Here is a 17,376-nt window from a genome sequence, read left to right as displayed (position 1 = left end):
TTCAGTACAGTGTTAGCTGTGGGTTTGTCATATACGGTATTTATTATTTTGAGGTATGTTCCTTCTATACCCATTTTGATGAGTGTTTCTGTTTTGTCATAAAGAGATGTTGCATTTCATCAAATGCTTTTCTAGTATTTATTAGAATAATCATACGGTTTTTCTTCTTGATCCTATTAATGTGATGTATCATGTTTATTTATTTACATATGTTGAATCATACTTGTATCCCTGAAATGCATCCCACTTGATCATGGTGATTCATCTTTTTAGTGTGTTGTTGAATTCAGTGTCCTAGTATTTTGTTGAGGACTTTTACATTTATGTTCATCAGTGATATTGGCCTGTAGTTTTCTTTTTTTGTTGTGTCCTTGTCTGGTTTTGGTAACAGGGTAATCCTGGCCTTGTAGAATGAGTTTGAAAGTATTCCCTCCTCTTTAATTTTTTTTGAAGAGTTTGAGTAGGATTGATATTAATTCTTCTTTAAATGTTTGGTAGAATTCAGCAGTGAATCTATCCAGTCCTGGGCTTTTCTTTGATGTGAGAATTTTTATTACAACTCTAATCTCATTACTTATTATTAACCTCTATAGAAATAGAGGTTTTCTATTTATTCACGGTTCAATCTTAGTAGGTTATATGTGCTCAGGAATTAATCTATTTCTTCCAGGTTTTCCAATTTGTTGGCATGTAGTTGTTCATAATAGTCCCTATGATTTTTTGTATTTCTGAGGTCTCAGTTGTTATGTCTCCTTTTTCATTTCTGATTTTATTTATTTGGGTCTTCTTTCTTTCTCCCTTTTTTCCTTAGTCTAGCTAAAGGTTTGTCAATTTTATCTTTTCAGAAAACCAACTTTTTGTTTTGTTCATCTTCTGTATTGATTTCTTTCTTTTTTTCTTTTTTTGAGACAGAGTCTCACTTTGTTGCCCAGGCTAGAGTGAGTGCCATGGCATCAGCCTAGCTCACAGCAACCTCAAGCTCCTGGGCTTAAGCGATCCTTCTGCCTCAGCGTCCCGAGTAGCTGGGACTACAGGCATGCGCCACCATGCCTGGCTAATTTTTTGTATATATATTTTTAGTTGGTCAATTAATTTCTTTCTATTTTTAGTAGAGATGGGGTCTTGCTCAGGCTGGTTTCGAACTCCTGACCTCGAGCAATCCACCGGCCTTGGCCTCCCAGAGTGCTAGGATTACAGGCGTGAGCTACTGCGCCCAGCCCTGTATTGATTTCTTAGTCTCAATGTCATTCGTTTCTGTTGTGATCTTTATTATTTCTTTCTTTTTACTAATTTTGGTTTTGGTTTGTTCTTGCTTTTCTAGTTCCTTGAGGTGCATCATTAGGTGGTTTATTTGAAGTCTTTCTTCTTTTTTGATATAGGCATTTATTGCAAAACTTCCATCTTAGTACTGGTTTTGTCACATCCCATAGATTTGGCATGTTGTATTTCCGTTTTCATTTGTTTCAAGAAATTTTTAAATTTCCTTCTTAATTTCTTTGTTGATCCATTTGCCATTCAGGATCATGTTATTTAATTTCCATGTGTTTGTGTATTTTTTGAGGTTCCTCTCATTACTGATTTATAGTTTTATTCTATTGTGCTCAGAAAAGATACTTGATATGATTTCTATTTTTTTGAATTTGACAGACTTGTTTTGTGGCCTAAGATATGGTCTATTCTGAAGATAGTTCTATCTGCTGATGAAAAGAATGTGTATTCTGCAGCAATTGGGTGAAATGTTCTGTACATGTTGGAGCTATTAGATCTAGTGTCCAGTTTAACTCTGTTGTTTCTTTGTTGATTTTCTGACTGGGTGATATGAGAGTAGGGTATTAAAGTCCCCTACTATTATTTTATTGCGGTCTATCTCTTTCTTTTGATCTATTAATGTTGAGTGCATATATATTTATAATTGTTATATCCTCTTGCTGAATTGATTTCTTTATCAATAGTGACCCTCCTTGTCTTTTTTTTTTTGACAAGTCTTTGATTTGTATACTATTTTATCTGATATGAACATAGCTCCCTTGCTCTTTTTTAGTTTCTAGTTATATAAAATATCTTTTCCCATCCTTTTACTTTTAGTCTGTGTGTCTTTATAAGTGAAGTGGGTTTCTTGAAGGCAGCATATAGTTGAGTCCTGTTTCTTTATACATTCAACCACTCTATGCCTTTTAATTGGAGACTTGAGATCATTTACATTCAGTGTCATTATTGATAAGTAAAGACTTACTACTGCCATTTTGTTGCTTGTTTTCTGGTTGTTTTGAGACTCCTCTTTTCCTTTCTTCCTGTCTTCCTTTGTGATCTAGTAATTATCTCTGGTCATATATTTTAATTTGATGCTTTTTATTTTTAATGAATCTATTATAGGTTTTTGTGCCATGGTTACCATGAAGCTTACAGAAACATCTTATAGATATAACAAATTATTTTGACACTATGACAATTTAGATCACAAATAAAAGAATAGAGACAAATGGAAAAAAAAAAAAACTCACAAAAAATCTATACTTTAATTCCATCCCCTTCCCCCTGTATTTTGACTTTTAGTTGTCTCAGTTTATATATTTTATATTATCTATTTCTTAAAAGTTTCCTGTAGCTATTATTGTTTTGATAGATTTGCCTTTTGGACTTCATACTAGAGTTATGAATAGATTGCACACCAAAAATGCAGGAATATAGTACTCTGGGTTTGTGGATGGACCTAAGTTTACTAGTGGGTTTTATACCTTGAAAGGTTTTCTTTTTCTTTTTCTGAGACGGAGTCTCACTTTGTTGCCCAGGCTAGAGTGAGTGCCGTGGCGTCAGCCTTGCTCACATCAACCTCAAACTCCTGGGCTCAAGCAATCCTGCTGCCTCAGCGTCCCGAGTAGCTGGGACTACAGGCACGCACCACCCTGCCCAGCTAATTTTTTCTATATATATTAGTTGGGAAATTAATTTCTTTCTATTTATAATACAGACGGGGTCTCGCTCTTGCTCAGGCTGGTTTTAAACTCCTGACCTCGAGCAATTCACCTGCCTCGGCCTCCCAGAGTGCTAGGATTACAGGCGTGAGCCACTGCGCCCGACCCCTTGAAAGGTTTTCTTTTGTACATTAGTGTTTTTTTTTTTTTCTTTCAGATTGAAGAACTCCCTTTATCATTTCTTACGACACAAGTCTGGTGGTGGTGAATTCTCTTGGCTTTTGTTTGTCTGGGAAAGACTTTATCTCTCCTTCATATTTGAATGACAGTTTTGCTGTCATTCAAATGGAAACCTTTTTTTGAGCACTTTGAAAATGTTGTTTCACTCCCCCCTGACCTGTATGGTTTCTGTTGAGAATCCTATTCCCAGATGAATTGAAGTTCCTTTATATATTATTTGCTTATCCCTCACTGCTTTTAGCATCTTCTCTTTGTCCTGGATATTTAAGATTTTGATTATTATATGCCTTGGGTTAGTCTTAATTTGGTTGAATCTGTTTGGTGTTCTAATCTGTTTGTAGGTTCACCTTCCTACACATGAATATTTATATCTTTCTCAAGTTTTGGAAATTTTTCTATTTTTATTTCTTTGAGTAAACTTTCTACCCTTTGCTTTTGGTCAGTTTCCTCTTGAAAACCAATAATTCTTAGATTTGGTCTTGGAGGTAGTTTTCTATGTCTTTTAGGAGATCTTTATTCTTTTTTCTTTTTTTCCCCCCTCTGATTATGTATTTTCAAATAGCTGGTCTTTGAGCTCACTGACTTGAGTTCTGGGTTGTTGCTGATATAGATCTTGCACTGTATTTTTGATTTTGGTTTTCTGTTTTGGGGATAATGAATTCAGCTTGTCTCTATGCTGCCATTTCAAACCAGAAGTCCCCAGAATCTTCATTTTTATTTGAAGAGCAGTGAGCAGATTTTGGATTATGCATTGAATTGAACTGTGATTATGGGGGTTGGTAAGTCCAAAAATCAGCAGGGGTAGAAATTCCAGCAAGAGTTGATGCTGCAGCCTTGAGTCCAAAGGCAGTCTGGCAGCAGAATTTCTCTAAAGTGTCTTTAATAGTGTCCAGCGTAGAAGAGGTGTTAACTATTATTATAAGAGCACAGTAGTCATTTAATAAGTATTTTTTAAATGAATGAATGAATCTGGGCTTTGGTCAGGTCAAGTTGCTTGTCCAAGGTCACACAGTGATGACTTGGAGGTAGAGCAGTGACAAGAGGTCACTCTGCCACCTTTTAAACTCTGCTTCTTCTCTACCGAGACTTCAAGAATTCATAGTAGAACAAGAACTAGGACTTAGCCTTCAGCCCCTATGCACTCAGAGCTTGACTAAGAGAGGGGTCAGCTAGCAGCTGCCAGCTAGAATGCTAACCTGCAAGGGCAATCAAAACATGCTGAGTAACTCAGGTTTCCACCCTCAACACCTAAGTGAACAACAGTAAAGGTCCCCCCAGCCAATGAAGCTGTGTCTATTGGGTGACTACACATGATGCACATGGTCTTAGGTGATACCCCTAACCCAGGCTGATGGTCCTGCAAGTTGACAGGTGCAGTCAATGGAAATTTAAAATCTGAATAACATGTAAGATGGTGCTGTTTCTTGGGAATGAGTGATTTATTTTTACCATCTAAATTTTTATTAGTTTAATATGCCTCCTGAGAAGTTGATAGGTTAAGAAAAATTGTATCTAATTAAGATGTAAAAATAGTAATTGAAAATCAGTTTCTGTATTCCCTACTAAGCACATTTTTAAAAACATTTTTTAACTGCCAGGGGTGCCAAATCATCAGGTGTCCTACAATGTGCACATATCTTGGTCTATACTGAGACGTACAGTCTGCCACATCTGCCCCTCATTGAAGCACACCTGACTGTGCTCACTCTCGGAACATGGAGCCTTTTGATGCTTGTCCACAGATCGGGGAGCGGGGCCTCAACCTCTCTGGGGGGCAGAGGCAGAGGATCAGCCTGGCCCGCGCTGTCTACTCTGACTGTCAGCTCTACCTGCTGGACGACCCCCTCTCAGCCGTGGACGTCCACGTGGGGAAGCACATCTTTGAGGAGTGCATTAAGAAGATGCTCAAGGACAAGACCATTGTCCTGGTGACCCACCAGCTGCAGGTGACCACCCCTCTACAGTTCTAGCCACGAGTGACAGAGAGCACAAATTCTCGAGGCCCTGACATTTCAGATTATGATTCAATAACAAGCTCATAGCAGCTGTCCTCTCATCCCAGGCTAGATTCCCCCAGCTGAAGGGAGGGTTGTAAAGAGCTTGGATTTCTTCTGCTTTCCATATGAAGAAGACAAGCTAGTGAAAGATTTCTGTGTTTGGTAAAACTTGAAACCAAATTTTAAAGTCTACTTTATCTTCAAAATTTTGTGAATGGACCCCTGCTTTTCAAGTTACAAAAATAAAAAACGATCCCTTGGAGAAGAATTCTCCAATTCTCCCATTCTTAGATTAGGAGCCACCTCAGGGTGTTTTCTTATTGACAACAGCCATAGCAGAGTGGCTGTGTGTGGTTCTGCCTCACCTGGGTCACTTTCCCTGCTATTTTCACACATGGCATCAGCCTTGAGACCATATTATTATTTCTCCCGTTTCTTTTTCTCTTGATCCCTTATTTTTGCTTTACTATTTTGGCATTTTTTTGGCATAAAATATTTAAGACCTGAAAAAGGTTCAGAAAATAATTAAGGAAAGCTCATGAATCTACCACCCGGATTAAACAATAAAACATTAATTCCACTTTCAAATTGCATTCCATCCCCTCCCTCTTGCTATTCTCACATTGTAGTTTTTTGTTTTCAATGCCTGTCTTCGTGCTGTTACAACATGTGTGTGAATCTCTAGACAGCTTTACATCGCTGCTAAATTCCTTCTGCATTTTTCTCTAGGATATAGATACTGAATATTTTATGTATTTTAAACTTAATATAATTGATATTTTACTTTCTGTGTCCTTCAGTAATTTCCTTTTTTTTTTTAAAGATAGAGTCTCACTCTGTTGCCTGGGCTAGAGTGCTGTGGCATCAGCCTAGCTCACAGCAACCTCAAACTCCTGGGCTCAAGTGATCCTCCTGCCTCAGCCTCGCAGAGTGCTGGGATTATAGGTGTGAGCCACCGTGCCCGGCCAGTAATTTCCTTTTTGCACTCAACATTATGTTTCTTTGAGATTTTCTATGTTGGTACATATGGCTTTATTTAATTCCCACTGGTATAGTATTCTAATATCTAAATATATCAGAATTTATTTCTCCAGGATGAACATTTGTTTCCCACTTTCACTTTTACAAAAAATGGTTCAATCTACATCCTTACACCTGTGTTTTTATGCACATGTTTAAGAATTTTTTAGGATAGAGTTTTTAAGAGTTGAACCATTGGTTCACAATTCTTTAAAAATCTTTCATGTTACTAACTATATCAAATTGTTCTCCAAAAAGTTGTACCAATCTACAGTCACCCAACATTTTATAAGAGTTCCCTTTACCTTGAAACATCATCAACGCTTGGGGTTGTCTGGCTCTCAAACGTTTGCAGTGTGGTGGTGTGATATAATGTTTTATTATGATTTAAATTTATATTGTCCTGATGAATAGTGAAGTTGAATGTCTTCCCATATGTTTACTGAAGACCGTATTTCTTCTGACTGCCCAGTACTTAGAGTTTTGTGACCAGATCATTATGCTAGAAGATGGGAAAATCTGTGAGAATGGAGCTCACAGCGAGCTAATGCAGAACAGGGGGCGGTATGCCCGCCTCATCCAGAAGATGCAGCCAGAGGAAGCGAAGCAGGTGATTTCTACTCCAGACACGCCCCCTGCCCACGGGCAGAGCAGCCCGCACTCATGGCATGTGCCCTCTCACAGGACAAGTCACGGGACACAGCCAAGACAGCGGAGAAGCCACACGCAGAAGGCTGGGCTCAGGCCACCTCCCAGGAAGAGGGTCTCAGGGAAGAGGCTGGTAAGGTGTGGGAAGCCGGCGGGAGTTTCTGCATGCCTGCCTGGGCCCTCCGGAGCCCTAAACCAGTCCGTGTCCCTCACTGTCTGAGATCGCCAACGTTCACACACGCAGGCTGCAGATTCAAGTAGTCCAGGGCCGTGAGGTGAGGGCTGGTGGTCAGGAGGCCTGAGGACCGGACAGGAGTGTTCTCGCGGGCATAGCTGAGGGTGTGCATCAGAGACAGGAAGGGGGTGGCTGTGGCCCTAGGGGGCACAGACTTAAGACTTGTGAGGCATCTGGACATTCATTCATTACACATTCACCAAGAGTAAACGTTGGGAGCAGAGGTGTCAGAAATCAGACATGAGCTGGGCCCAGCACCTGACATCCAAAAGCACATGACCTTGCTATTTTCTGAAGCAGAGTAGCAGAAAGCTGTGTGACCTTGATCAAACAACCTAACCTCTCTGAACCCTCATTGGCAAAAGTGGAGATGACAGCACTTTGCAGGCCGACAGTGGAGACTGGCTGAGGTCCGGTGGGGGCAAATCCCCAGCACAGAGCCTGGCACGTTGCAGGCCCGTCTCTAGGAGAGTCTTTTTGAAGAAAGCCTACTCAGAAAATCCCCATCCTAGTGTGATTTCCCTCAGAATTCAAATTCCAGGCAGAAAGCTCTTCCCCAGGGGCGTCATTATTAGAGGGCAGGAGAAGGTCTGGCAGAGTGACAGACCCTCACCACTGTTGTCATTGTTACCATCAGAAGCATCTATTAGTTTGTCCAGGTACTGGCTGTGGGACCAGCTCAAGGCCAAAGGGTCTGCCGGGCTGGTGTCATGGCTGTTTCATGTGTTGTCTCAGAAGTGTACTGTAGCAGAGCATCTTGGCAACCACCTAGGCCTGCCATGTTTTAGATGAGGAAACAGAGAGGTTAAGTGATTTGCCTGAGGTTGCACAGTGTCATGGTGACAATTCTGGAACCCACGTTTTCTGGTCCCAGGTCACTGCTTTCTTCATTCTCTGCTACTGCCTCTCTTAGCCCATCAAGCACTTGGGAACCTAGGCCCTCCCAAGTTTATTGGATGGCCAGGGGTGGAGCCTCTTTCCAGGCTCTGGAGTCAGGTCCAAAGTTTCTCCCAGCAGCATCTTCAGTGGAAAACCTGCTGGTTAGGGCCAGATATTGGGGGCACTGAAGCTGGAAGGTGAGGAAGCTGGAAAGGGTCAAAGCCAGGGGTGGAAGGATTTGCCCGAATTCTTCTTGACCCTGGAGGGAGGTCGGGTCATCGGAAGGTGCACTGTTTTCCTCTCCTTTCGCCCTGACCCAGTGCCAGAGCATCAGCTCACAGAAAAGGAGGAGATGGAAGAAGGTTCCCTGAGCTGGACCGTCTACCACTACTACATCCAGGCGGCCGGAGGTACAGTCTGTCAGTCACCCATGCCAGGCCTGGCGCTCTCTCTTGGAACAGCCCTGCCCTGAAACGGGGTCAGACGGGGACATGTGGGGTCATGCGGAATGGAGACGTGCAGAGGAGCCATGCCACGCATTAGCCTAACTAGCACAAACCCAAGCAAACGTAATCGTTGGTGTAACAACTCTACCACCAAAGCTTATGTCAGAAGTTATGTTTTCATACTTATTCATTATTTCAGGGTTTTCCAAACTTTGGGCTCTGACTGCTAGTGACCTGTGAAATCAACAGAGAGAGGTCATGAGCAGCACTGAGAGACAATGGGGTATACATATTGTCCTATTTCGCTTATGGGATATATGAATGCAATAGGCTAGGACTGAAAATGTCAGCAAGCATTGTATATAGTAATACTGGTAAAACTTGTTTTGGTGTCTATTAGGCATGATTTAAAATGTATTTCTTAAGGCAGGCAGATGGTGTTTAGAAATTCAAAGCTACTGCTTTATTAAATGGGGTATGTATATTTACTATACATGTATATTTACTATACGATGTTGTAAACACAAAACCAAGTGTATGATACTCCACTTTTTGAGTAACTTAATAGATTTTTGAGAGTAATTTTGACTCCATGCAACGTTTTGCTCTTAGTTGGCTTTGGAACCTAATCCTCTGTAAGGCGTGCCTCCTCTCCACCTGTCTGGGGGAGGATGAGGCAGGCTGTGGACAGGGGCCACCATCCCACTCCTTCCAACACGGGTCTCCCTGCAGAGTGTAACACAGGGCCTGCCCAGAGCAGGGCAACAGCAGATGCTTGGGAAATGCACAAATGAATTGAGCAGCCAACTGATCTGTACTTACAAAGGACCTACTATGTGCCAGGCACAGCACCAAGCTCTGGAGGGAGGGAGTAGAAAGCCATCTAAGAACCAACCCTGGAATCTAGCTGGAGACTTAAGACATTGCTTCCTCCAGATAGGGAGAGAGATTTCTGTGAGGGAATCTCAGATCTCATTAAAGAAAAGGTGGCCCTTGAAGGAAGAGGAGAATTTTGGAAAAGACAATGGGCATGGGACCATGAGCGTGGGTAGGTGGGCAGAGTGATGGGGCAAGAGGCGGGAGGAATGTGCCCTGAGTTTTCCCATCCTTAGCTTTTCTGCATTCCAGGCCTGCTACGCACCAGCTCTGTGACTTTGTGCAAGTTACTTTCCCTCTCCGAGGTTCAGTTTCCTCAGCATTTCAGTCCATTTGTACTGCTGCAACAAAATACCCAAGACTGGGGATTTGTAAAGAACAGAAATTTGTTTCCATAGTTCTGGAAGCTGGGGAGTCCCCGCTCACGGCACCAGCAGGTCCGGTGCCTGGTGAGGGCCACCGCTGCTCCGAGATGGTGCCGTGAGCACTGCGCCAGCTGCCCTTTGGAGAGGAGAGAAGTGTCCTCACAGGGCCAAAGGGACAGACAGCGACAGGCAGAGGCAGCTCTCGGAAGCCTCCTTCACAGCCCCGTCCCGCAGGCCTGGCCCAGAACCGGTTCTCTCCAGGGTTGCCGTGTGCCGCGCTGGGCCGGGCGCTCAGCACAGGTTATCTCACGTGGCCTTCAGCATGGCCCTGCAGCTGGTACGAGATCGCCTTTTCATAGGCGCAGAAGTGAATTGTCACTGACATTTGGGACCCTGTCCAGGGTCATGCAGCTTGGAAGTTGTAGGGCTGGGATTTGAACCCAGGGCTCTCTGACTTTGGAACCCAGCTCTTCCCAGTCCTCTAAGGTGTCCAAGGTGGCCAGGGGTCAGGATTTCTAAGGACTGAGGGCCGGAGATGGCTAAGCAGTGTTGTCAGCTGTTGCCATGCACCTTTTTTTGGTTCCTGAGTGTCACCTGTCCCTCCCTCCCAGGGTACGTGGTGGCTTTCGTGGCGTTCCTTCTCATGGTTCTGATCGCTTCCCTCACGGCCTTCAACTTCTGGTGGCTGAGCTATTGGTTGCAGCAGGGCTCTGGGGTAAGTACCCAGGGCAGGCGCATCGTATTTCTGTGGGCTTGGGTGCGATGGGTGGCTTCTCGTTCCCTGGGACACGAGACCAGAGTGCTGCCAGGGGCCCGCAGGGCGCGCCCAGAGCCGAGTCAGCAGAAAGTGTTCAGAGACCACCATCTGGGAGTCAGGGCACTGCGGGGTGGGCGTTGCTCCTAGCGCTGGCCTCCTGGGGTTGCAGAATGGGTGGTCACCCATGCAGTCTTGTTGGGACAAAATCAAGAGGTTTCTGTCCCCCAACAGCTCCCCAAGAATCTTTACAGTCCACCTGAGTAACTTTTTCCTTTGGCTCCAGTCTTGCTGTCTCGCTGTGGCTTATTGAAAACATGCCCCTGCGCTCTTGGCATTGGGAGCGGAGAGCCACTCTGGGGGCTGCGCCGTGTCAGGTTGTCTCATTAATCTCCCCAACCAGATTCTGGGGTGGGTTTCTCTGTCCCCATTTACCTATGAGGACACTGTGTCTAGAGGGGATAAAGAATCTGCCCTGGGACACCGAGGAGCCAGGACTTGAACTTGGTGCTCTTGGCACTCAAAGCTGTGCTCTCCCCACAGTGCTCCACTCGGTCAGCTTTTGAGCAGTGTCTGGAGGGCTTGGTCAGGAAGGCAGAAGCCACTCTAACTATTTAGAGCCTCCAAAGATCTAATGTAGGAATTGGCAGCTTACACGGCCACTGGCGGAGAAGTGGCCACCAGCAATCACAGCAGCAAGTGGAACTAAGCGTGTGGCTCTCAGAAGGAGGCCTATGAGCTCTGGCAAGATTAACGGCCACCCACCTGCCCATGGTGCCACCAGAGTATGATGGCTTCTCCTCTTCCTCCTTTCAGGATTCCTGAGCTCCTCTCCTCAGCAGACCTGGAACGTGCGGCGAGGGGTCTGGGCCGAGCTCCCAGGCTTCCCCCTGCGTGGCAGTGGAGAGTGTGGAAAGGGCTGCCTGCGGCAGTGGGCTCCATCCAGAGCAGGGCTGAGGGGAGGGGAGAGGAAGGGACAGTAGCCACGGCACTGTGCAGAAAGGTTTTAACATGTAACATAACATAACCTTCTGCCAGCCACTGAGTCTTATGTAGCCGTAGGGAGAGGACTTTCGTGCCACCAAATTTCACCCTGGCCTCATGCGGTCTGACCCCCTGTTCTCTCTTGAAGACCAACAGCAGCCGAGAGAGCAATGGGACCACTGCAGAGCTAGGTGACATTGGGGACAATCCCCAGCTACCTTTTTACCAGCTGGTGTACGGCCTCAGCCTCCTGCTCCTGGTCTGCGTGAGCATCTTCTCCTCAGGGACTTTCACCAAGATCACAAGAAAGGCATCCACGGCCTTGCACAGCAAGCTCTTGAACAAGGTATGCACGTGGGTGCTGGGTGTGGCCACAGGCTGGGCCCTGACCTTGCCCCCCCTTTTTTTTAATTAGTAGACTTTGTTTTTTGAGCAGTTTAGGTTTACAGATACAGTTCATTCTTTGTGTTGTATATTCTATGGGTTTTGACAAACATATGATGACATGTATCCACTGCACAGAGTAGTGTCACTGCCCTAAAACCCCCTGTGCTCTGCCTATCCTCCTCCCCAAAATTCCTGGTAACTGCTGATGTTTCCCACTGCCTCCATGGTGTTGCCTTTTCCAGAGTGTCATAGTTGCAGGTGGGAGGACTGGGACACGAGGTGGGGAAGGAATGAGGAAGGGGCGTCAGAGCATCCCTGCTGCTGGATGTGTGGCTCTAAGAGCTCAGCGGACACACCAGGGCTGGCTCCACTGGCAGACCACTGCACAGAGATGCTTGTGTGGCCCCATGTTCCCTTTGAAGGGGGTATTATCCTCATTTTACGCATGAGAAAATGGAAATCTCTTGTGTCATGATTAGAACACATGTGTGGTGAGAATACCAAATTGTCTGTGGTGTCACATTGTCTCTTGGAAACATCATTTCTCTCTCTCACGTTTCAAGTATTACTATGTGCCAGGTTCTGCAGTGGGTGCTGGGCTTGCAGGTGTGAATGATTGGTGCAGGTGGCATTGGGCTGTCACAGGCCTGTAATCTAGTGGGGAAGATGGACAAGGAAATGGGCCACTGTGATATGGGGCGTGAAGTTTACCATAGGTTGGTCACACAGGCCCAGTGGCACTAAGGGACACGTAACCTTGGTAGAAAGAAGTGGGGGGAGTCAAGAAGATTTCTTAGAGGAGGTGACCACTCTTTAAAGGATGAATCAGATTTAGCCAGCTCAAGATCAGACGGGGCTAGAGGTAAAATGAAAGCAGAGCATCCTGGGGAGGTGAAGGGAGTTCAGGAAGGCTGTGCCTGGGAGGGTGGGGCAGGGGTTCTGAGTCAGGAGGCAAGGAGGGACCTATCATTGTTCGCAGGCTGAATGCGAATTGTCTTGCTGTTAAGTGTTTCCGTTTTGAGACGATGAAGTAAAGCAATTGGTTGGTGGACCCAAAAAGCAGGAGAGGAAAACTCTGCCTGGGGCCTGTGGTGCTGGCCCTCAGCTGGGTGGTCTCTGAGGTTCTTTCGACTGCACACTCCAAGATTCTAGAAATTTTCCAATGCCCAGACCTCCCAGTGACATTTTGTATTTTACTTTTGAGAAATGTTCAAGTTTCTTTCCATTAGAAAATATGTTTCATGTTTGAAATATTTTCCTTTTTCTAGTCCTTTTAGGGCTTTATTGAAATGTTCTTTGCTGAAGGGCCTCACGCCCACTGGCTTTTAGAGCTCAGGCTGCCGTGCCGGCTTCAAGAAGGGGCAGGGACGGTTGAATTTCATCCTCGAGTCCAAATCTTGTGCAACTGCAGTGGAATTGGGGCTACTAAGCTTTGGCAATCCTGATTGAAAATGGTCCCATCTGTAGAAATAAGAATGGGATGCGTACCAGGGTAGGCAGTGTTCTCTCTCTCTCTCTCTTAATCATAGCTCTGTGACATATCATTTACTCCTTTGCATTGTACAATTCAGAAGTTTTTGGTACATTTGAAGAATTGTCGATCCTCACCATAGTTCTGTGAAGCACCATTATCATCCCACCTCACAAATGAGAACCTGGAGATTCATAGGGGTTAATATTAGGTTATTGAGTCTGAAATGTCTGATTTCCTTAAACACTAAGTTTGACAGTTGATGTCTTTGACATTTCTCTTTGAAACTTCTTATTTTATGTTGATTGTGAAGGTACATCCTCAGTCTTTCAAATGCACATTTTGGCTTGTGATTGTCTTGCAAATTATTTTTAGAGCAATTTTGTGACACCATGGATAAGTAAAAAATTTGCATTATTTTCGAATCTGAGTTCCATCATGGAACCAATGCAGCTCAGACAGCTTGAAATATCAGTAGTTTTTGGGAAGGATGTGGCTAATGAATGCACATTACGTCAATGGTTTGATAAGTTCCATTCTGGTGATTTTAATCTTGAAAATGAGCCACATGGGTGACCTGAGACCCAGGTGGATAACCATGAGCTGGAAGCTGTAGTGGAAGCGAATCCATCCCAACCTACACATAATTAGCAGCAAAGTTTTACATTACTATTCCAACAATATTGGACCTTTTGAAACAAATTGGCAAGATAAAGAAGCTGGGTAGATGGGTACCACATGAATTAAACGTGTGTCAGAGTAGAAATTGTCTCAAAGTTTGCCTTTCTTTGTGGTCATAACATAAAGGCAAAACATTTCTATGCCGTATTGTAATGTGTGATGACAATGGATTCTTTTTGACAATCGCATGGGTTCAGCACAATGGTTGGATAAAGATGGAGTGCCGAAACACAGTCCAAAACTGAATATTCATCCAAGAAAGCTAATGGTGTCTGTTTGGTGGCCCAGCGCCACTATTATCCATGACAGCTTCATGAAACCTGGTCAATCGATTACAGCGGATGGCTACTGCAACCAATTGGATGAAATGATGAGGATGCTTGTGATGAAGCAGCTGAGATTGGTCAATAAAGACAGGCCAATCCTTTTGCAAGATAATGCTCGACCACATGTTGCACAAACAGTGCTGCTCAAACTACAGAGGGTAGACTTGGAAATTCTGTCATGTACCGTTTTCACCGACCTTGCATCAATTGATTATCACTTCTTCCAGGCTTTGGACCACTTCTTGCAAGGAAGAGCATTGAACTCCCAACAAGTTTGCCAAAACACTTTCTGTGTTGTCATTACCACTCACTCTACAGGCTTCTTTGCTGCTGGCATAAACAAGCTATTGTCAAGATGGCAAAACTGTGTTGCTAGGTCAGGCACATACTTTGATTATTTGTACTGCTTCTTGTTTGAGATATAATAAACCAAACTCTTGATTCAAAATCAGACATTTATATTTAATGACCTTAATAAATTGTGCGAGGCAGACAGCAGTAGGAGGGGGTTGGGGAGCCTCGGAGCCTGACAGGCGGGCTGCAGAGCCCACCCATGCTCCTCAGCCGTTGCCCGGCACCACTGCCCTGCTGCCCTCGCTGTGTCCTGCACCTCTCAGAGCCTAAGGGGACAGGCGTCTCCCACACTCCCAAGCAAGGCTGTAGCTACTCTCACGGTCTGGGTTGCTCTTTGTCCCTACAGGTTTTCCGCTGCCCCATGAGTTTCTTTGACACGACCCCAACGGGCCGACTCTTGAATTGCTTTGCGGGGGACTTGGATGAGGTGGACCAGGTCTTGCCCATCGTTGCTGAGGAGTTCCTGCTGCTGTTTCTGGTGGTAGTCGCCATCTTGCTGATTGTTGTTTTGCTGTCTCCGTATATCCTGCTGATGGTGGCCATCGTCATCGTGGTTTGCCTCGTGTACTATATGTGAGTAGGTTCTTTCTGCTTGTGAGTGGGCACAAGCAGTGGGCACGGCTGGGGCTGACCTGACGGGGTGGTCCCAGAGGTGGATGGCTCAGGTCTCGCACCGTCATTCCCGACACAGGATGTTCAGGAAAGCCATCAACCTGTTCAAGAGGCTGGAGAACTACAGCCGGTCTCCTTTATTCTCCCACATCCTGACCTCTCTCCGTGGCCTGAGCTCCATCCACGTCTATGGGAAATCTGAAGCCTTCATCAGCCAGTGAGTCCTCCTGCTGCCATCTGAGGATGACGGGGGCCAGAGGGGTGGTGAGGACTGGGAAGGGGAGCAGAGCACCTACGAATGGCATCACCTTCTAAAGAATCATACAGAACTTCGTTCTGTTCCATTTATTCCTCTGAGCCTCCAGAACCTCATCTGTAAGATGGTGTTTATGAGAATAAAAAGTATAAATGATATGGAAAATATTTGTAACCTTTAAAGACCTATGGATATTTGTCTATATCTATACATATATATATTTAACAATAAGATGTATCATTGTGTCAACACATCTTGCATAATGATTTTTTGCTTTCACTTCCAAATATCTAATTTTAGTGAAATAATGAGGAGCGATAGCTTTCTAAATAATAGAACTTCATTCACTACTCACACCCCCATAGATTTGCCTTCTGAATGTTTTCTGAAACAAACAAGCAAACAAATCCTATGATTGTTTTTGAGGCTTAATTGTGTAATATAAACCTGTAGAGAATAATCATGCGTGGTCTGTGCCTACAGGAAGCCCACAGTCTGGTGGGGGAGGGGATGGCAGCATGCATTTCTGTTATGACACAGGGTGGACAAGATGGTCGGCACAGGAGGGAGAAGACAAACTGCCCTGGGAGTTCAGAGGGGAAAAGGTGGCCTTGGGGGATAAGAGAGGCTTGGATGAGAGGTGGCATCTGAGCTGGCTTTCGAAGCATGGACAAGGTTGGGGCACACACTTGGGAGATGGCATGTGCTCAGTTAGCTGGAACATGGTTGAACCTGGTTCCTGCTTCCCAGTGGTGTTGGAGAGCACCCAGGGCCTGTGCAGACGCTAGGCCTGAGGGGATCCTGGAGCGATTCATAAGCTCAGTCCACGCTGAGAACCTGACATGTACCAGCACCCACTAGGGATATAGCTATAAATAAGACAGACGCAGTCCCTGCCCAGAGGCACAAAGCAGGGCAAGGAGACAGCGAGACTGTGGTGGGACTGGAGTGCTACAGGGGAAAGCCTCAGGGGAAGGGACCGAACAGAGAGCCACATAGAGTGAGGGTTAAGCTATGGAAGTACGTGGGTAGGAACTTTCCAGGCAGAGGGAACAGTAAATGCAAAGACTCTGTGACTCAATCACTGTGGAAGGGTCAGGTGGACGGAGTTTGCAGTGGCTTGTGCAAAAGGTATAGACAGAATGAGTCATACGCATTTGGGTGGTTGCCCACTTGAGTGGTAGGGTGGTTTTAGTTGATAGGTAGATGAACATTTTATTTCAATAATCAAAGGTTTATTTGAATGCGCTTTAGAAAAAGTACAATTATCACATTAAACCCCATGTAATTTAAGGTAGTGATAAAGCTTCCTTTAATATAAATTCTAAAATAAAGTGAAGCAAGTGAAAATAAAAACATTCATCAAATAGTATAAATTATGACTGACGTGGAAAATTGTGATGGTAGTATATGAAAACTGGAAATTTGGTAGGTCTCTTTTGGTTGGAAGTGACAGAAAAATAATTTAAACTAGCTTAAAAAATAAAAGACTTTATTGCACAATAGTAACAATTGTTAAATTAGGCAGAGGGCATACAGATCTTCATTAAATCAACCTTTTAATTTCTTTGTACTTATAAAAATTCTCATAACAAAAGGTTGAGAAAGGGGGGATGGGCACTCCTAATGGGTCAGATAAGTGAGGAGGCGAAGGGAGGACTCACTGCAAGTGGGGTGAACCCAGAGCCCAGCTGACGTCCCCGGGGACCCCGATTGCCGCCGTTTCACTGCTCTGCCTTCCATGGCGGCATTTCACCTTTAATTTCTTGGAGATCCCCTGGCAGCCCCAGGCTCTCCTCACAGGGACAAAATAGTAGTTTCAGATGTCCCATCACCACTTCCCTGCACCTCTCACAAGTCCTGGCCTTGGCTGCCTCTCTGCAGTCCGGCTGGGGGACTCCCCCATCCCCAGGCTGGGCAGAGCAAGTGCAGG

The 17,376-nt window shown here is 44.9% G+C and overlaps 1 protein-coding gene across 3 annotated transcripts in view; it reads left to right on the top strand.

The window, feature by feature from the left end:
* The window catches only part of ABCC11 (ATP binding cassette subfamily C member 11), a 72,508-nt gene that overhangs the window by 30,051 nt on the left and 25,081 nt on the right, over window positions 1-17,376 (top strand). For all 3 annotated transcript variants that reach the window (XM_075995613.1, XM_075995611.1, XM_075995612.1), the window contains 8 exons: window positions 4,895-5,098; window positions 6,642-6,779; window positions 6,854-6,950; window positions 8,252-8,341; window positions 10,230-10,333; window positions 11,505-11,702; window positions 14,922-15,148; window positions 15,267-15,404. In XM_075995613.1, coding sequence (XP_075851728.1) covers window positions 4,895-5,098; window positions 6,642-6,779; window positions 6,854-6,950; window positions 8,252-8,341; window positions 10,230-10,333; window positions 11,505-11,702; window positions 14,922-15,148; window positions 15,267-15,404 — 1,196 coding nt within the window. The remainder of the gene's footprint in view (window positions 1-4,894; window positions 5,099-6,641; window positions 6,780-6,853; window positions 6,951-8,251; window positions 8,342-10,229; window positions 10,334-11,504; window positions 11,703-14,921; window positions 15,149-15,266; window positions 15,405-17,376) is intronic.

This window comes from Microcebus murinus, chromosome 20 (genome assembly GCF_040939455.1).
Source record: "Microcebus murinus isolate Inina chromosome 20, M.murinus_Inina_mat1.0, whole genome shotgun sequence".
NCBI lineage: Eukaryota > Metazoa > Chordata > Mammalia > Primates > Cheirogaleidae > Microcebus > Microcebus murinus.
Note: the sequence above shows the minus strand (reverse complement) of the source record. Positions and strands in the feature narration are given on the sequence as shown.